Source organism: Fukomys damarensis, unplaced genomic scaffold, assembly GCF_012274545.1.
Source record: "Fukomys damarensis isolate Sample0158 unplaced genomic scaffold, DMR_v1.0_HiC HiC_scaffold_6, whole genome shotgun sequence".
Lineage (NCBI taxonomy): Eukaryota > Metazoa > Chordata > Mammalia > Rodentia > Bathyergidae > Fukomys > Fukomys damarensis.
In genome coordinates, this window is record NW_022900918.1 from 41821831 (window position 1) to 41826459 (window position 4629).

The 4629-nt window shown below is 54.1% G+C and overlaps 1 protein-coding gene across 3 annotated transcripts in view; it reads right to left on the reverse strand.

Moving 5' to 3' along the window:
* Positions 1–563: 563 nt before the first annotated feature.
* LOC104859387 (sperm acrosome-associated protein 7-like) overlaps positions 564–4629 on the reverse strand; it is a 15819-nt gene continuing 11753 nt past the window's right edge. For 2 of the 3 annotated variants that reach the window (XM_010619968.2, XM_010619966.3), the window contains 2 exons: positions 3587–3698; positions 564–766 (listed from right to left, as the gene is read on the reverse strand). In XM_010619968.2, the coding sequence (XP_010618270.1) occupies positions 637–766; positions 3587–3698 (242 nt within the window). In that variant the 3' untranslated portion in view covers positions 564–636. The remainder of the gene's footprint in view (positions 767–3586; positions 3699–4629) is intronic. The other variant, XM_010619967.3, reaches the window with a different exon arrangement.

Here is a 4629-nt window from a genome sequence, read left to right on the forward strand (position 1 = left end):
CATCTTCAGTTGCCCAGGCCACAGCTGTCACCGGCCCCACGCATGCAGCTCTGTAAATGACCCAGCATCTGTGACACACCCTCCTCCCTCCCACTGTAGTTCCCCAAGGCCCCCTACACCACCCCCTTCCTTCCTTCCTTCCCTCCTCCTCTCTCCCACCTATGCTCTCCCATTCACAGCAGCCCCCAGGGCCTCTGCACCAGCAAACCAACGGCAGCCCCGGTGTGGAACCATCCTGCGCATTCACACTGAACTTAGGGCAGGACAACGGCACAGAGGCCTGTGCGGCCTGGTAGGACACACATGTGTACAGACACGCATGTACACACTGGCACGTACCCTGCGGTGTCTCTGGAAACCCTGACACAAGCTCTGGCGCTTTCTTCAAAGTTCATCTTGTTGACAACAGCGAGCTTTGGATGCTGTTGTCCTTCAGGCTTGATTGCGTTTTCTTTTCTTTTTCAGCGTGAGGTGTACAGGATGGGACTCAGGGGTTCTCTGCCCCTGGGCTGCACCCCAGCCCTAGATCTGGGTTTCCCTTCCTCACCCTGTGTTTAGGAAAAACCCCACATTGCCGCAGTGTCATATCGAAATGTGGCGATTTTATTCGCTGCCCCCCAGCTAGCGAGGCTCCGCCTATGTGCAAAGCCCAGGGTGCCCTGCTTCCAACTTCCGGGCACTCAGGGCAGGCTTCTTCTGCCCCTGTGCCGGTACCTGGCCCTCAGCATGCTTGCGTGCAGCTGGCGTTTCTTCTGGAGGCTCTCCCCTGTTTGGAAAGAGGTTTTCTTAAGGGGTGGTAGGGGTTCTGCGGAGGGGCAGCTGGTGCCTCAAACCCTCAGCTCTGCTCTTGGTGTGAAGGAGGGTAGGAGAAATAAAGACAGGTTGGCTGGGCCTGGTGGCGCACACCTGTAATGCCAGCACTCGGGAGCCTGAGGCAGGAGGGTTGCCGCAAGTTCAAGGCCATCCTATCCTGGGCTACATAGTGAGTTCAAGGCCAGCTGGGAAAAGATAGACTCTGTCTCCAAAAAAACAGAAAAGCCGGGTGTGGTGGCCCATGCCTGTGATCCCCCTACTTCGGAGACTGAGGCATGATGATCGCTGAGAGTTTGAGGCCAGCCTGGGCTATGGAGCAAGACTTTGTCTTCAAAACCAAACAAATGAGAGAGGAGACCATGAAAATCATATTATTTTTGAAACAGGGTCTTGCTATGTAGCCCAGGCTGGCCTCAAACTTACAATGATCCTCCTGCCTCAGCCTCCTAAGTGTTGTGCGTCACCATGCCCAGCTCTGAAAATCGTAATTTCAAAATTGAAAACCGTGGCTTTAGGACACAAGCCCAATTTGAAAATTTTTTTCTTTCTCACTTCTCTCAAAACGCAGTCAGCCTGGGTCCTTCCCTTCCACCTGCTGATGCACTCAGCTCTTCCCTTCGTCCTCGCTAAGCATCCTCTCGCCCGTGAACTGGGCTCCTCAGCCAGTGCATTCCTCCCCGCAGATGGGCATCCTCCCTGCGCCCATGCCAAGACCAAGCCCAGCGCACTGGCTGGCTGACAAATTGCAGATTCCTGCCCCAAACACACGGACATTCCCAGATGAAACTGCATTGCCTCTGTCTCTCCAGGGGCCAAACTCTTCTTTGAGTGAAAACTCCCTCTAACTGAACCCCTTTATGTCTCTTACTGGCCCACCCTGGAAATCCTCATCCCCCCACCAGGCGCCTGTGGACTTGCACCTGGTCTCCGGGTATGGCCGGCTCCTCACCTGGGTTTTGGCCTGGGGGCTGCAGGCTGTGTGGGGCTTGGATTCTGCCACCCATGCCAGTGCCTTCCTCCGGGCTGGGTCCCTGGGCTCTGCACCCCTCCCTGTGCTAGCTCCATGCCCACACCCCTCAAACACGCCCCGATCCCCCCTACACCTGAGGAGGGGCTGTGGCCGCCCCATTTAAAGAGCAGGAAGCTGAGGCTGCTCAGGATGGTGGTCACTTGTCAAGGTCTCCCAAGGTCAAAGGGATTTGAACCCAGGTCAGACTGAGGTGGATGGAAGAAATAGCTGGAAAAGGGACAAGGTGAACCCCAATCTAAAATTATACTTTTTGGGCTGGAGATTTAGCTCAATGGTTCTGCTGCCTTCCTTGCAAGCACAAGGTCCAGAGTTCGATCCCCAGTACCGGAAAATAAATAAATAAAATTATACTCTTTTTTGTTGTTTTCTTTGAAACAGGTCTTACTACACAGTCTACATAGCCCAGGCAGGCCTTGAAATTTCGGCGATCCTCCTGCCTCAGCTTACCAAGTGCTGGATTACACGCATGTGCCACCACACCCGGTTTAAAATTGTGCTTTTAAGAAAGCTGAAGTTTGGGAAATAGTCAAGTCGCCCAATTTACACTGCCCTTTCCCTTCCAGGGAACTGAAAAAAAAAAATCCTGGTGGTTTCCAGGTACAATCAGCCTTTGAAATGCACTGCCCACCTCTGACCCACAGAGTGAGCTTTTGGTGAATTCAGTCTCCCAGATGGGCAGCCCCAAGACCAGCTCAGTCCCCAGACCCACTGCTCCTCCACGGCTCACTCTGCCTGATGATGCCAGTGGCGAGGATGGGCACCTGAGACCTGGGACCTGCTATGGAGCCCGTCCCTGTGGTGCCAGCCTCCAGGGCCGAGGTCCCTTGGATTTCACTGTACGAGCACTGCTGGAACCTACGTCCACACTGTTGCACATGCTTCTGTCAGCCTTCCTGAGTCACGGCACGGCTGGCTCAGAGCCTCCGGAGCTGTGCCTGTGACGGCTGGGGTCTAGGACAGTGACAACCTCGGGCACCAGGCCCGAGTGTCTGGGATTGCACCGCTCCTCCTGAAGTGCCTTCCTAGAGCAGTGACTGCCAGCCACCCCCCTGCGGAGGCAGGCAGGACCCCAAGTGTGGGGAGAGCAGGACAGCAGGCACATTTGCGGTCCCCTGAGGCCTGGTGGTTGAAATGATGGGCCCAGGTATACCCCCGTCCCAACTTGGAGCTGCACATCGGCGGTCGGTGGCTTCGGAAGCCCGTCTGCCACACTGTATCCCAAATGGGGTGTGTGGGCCTGAGCCTGACCCTGAGCCATCATGTGCCAGAGGATGGCTACCCCAGAGGCAGGGACTCGGAGCTGCAGCTGCCTGGGGGACCATGGAGAAGCCTGGCCGGCGGGAGCCACGGGGGGATATGTTTTGGGAAGGGATGAGGGCAGGGAGGTCTCCACATCAGGAAGGGGATGGAGGAGACTCAGCCCATAGGAGGGCCGTGTCTGGTGGGTCAGGGGGACCCCCCTCACCTGGTCACCACTGTAGGCAGTGACCCTACACAGCCGAGCCCGTGGCTGGGGTGACCACAGCCTCCGGGTCCCAGCTCTTCCCGGTAAAGGGAACCTGTCCCGACTGGTGTGGCTAGGAAGGGAGAGCCTGAGGTGACTTTCTGTGACTCTCAGATACCAGAAGCCAGGTGTCCCTGGGTGGATGGCCCTGCCCAACACTCCCACTGGAGCGGGGGCTACTGATCTGTCCCCCAGCCGAGGAGGGAGGTCCCAGGCCTCCTGAACTCCCCCCCACTTGCCTGTTACCGGACCTTGGGCACCATCCCTTACTTAGCACTCTTTGTAGGCTGTCAATGATTTTCTCCAGCGCCGAGAGGCTTTTAATCTGAAAAAGTGTTTCTTTCTCCTCTTCTGTGGGAAAAATCAAGAGCCACAATCAGATCCAACCAACAGTTTTGGTTTAGTTCTGTTATAGTTTGTGTCTGTATGTCCCCCAGTGCTTTGTGCACTTACAGGTGGGTTTTTTTTTTTTTTTTTTTTTTGAGACAGGGTATCGACATGTGGTTCAGGCTGACCTTGAACTCGCTATGCAGCTGAGGCTGGCCTCAAATTTGCAGCAATCCTCCTGCCTCATCCTCCCAAGTGCTGGGATCACAGATGTGTGCCATCATATCCAGCAGGTGGGTCTCTGTGGAAGTGGCTGGATCATGGGAGTGTGGTTCTGGATTATGGGTTTGTGAATGTGGACTGAGGGTGTGATAATTGGATTAGTCAGATTGGGTTAGCATAGTTCTGGGTGTGGTCAATGGGAGGATGGGATAAAAAGGGAAAGGAAGACTTACTGCTTGCTGCCTTCTGCTTGCCCTGCCATGGACTATTTCTCCCCTACCCTCCCTTCTGCCCTGCTGCTCTGCATCAGCCTACTGTGGATTGAAATCTGTATAGATTGTGAGCTAAAATAAACCTTTCTTCCTTTAACTTGTGGGTGTCAGGTATTTTGTACTAGCAATAAGACAGTAACTAAGATAAACTCCAAACTCTTATTGTTTTCACCAGGCTGTCTGGAAGTCTACAGTAAACACAAGCCCATCTGTTCAACCATGTAACAGATCACTACTGGGTATCTCTTTCCTACCTTCTCAGATAGGGCCACCAAGCATCCATAAGAATAGAGCAAGGATCATCAAGAACCAAATATAGCCCAGCATATCGACACATACCTGTAATCCTAACACTCAGGAGGCTGAGGCAGGAGAATTACTGTGAGTTTAAAGCCAGCCTGTTCTAAATAGTGAGTTCAAGGCCAGCCTGAACTATATAGCATGACCCTGTCTCAAAAAAA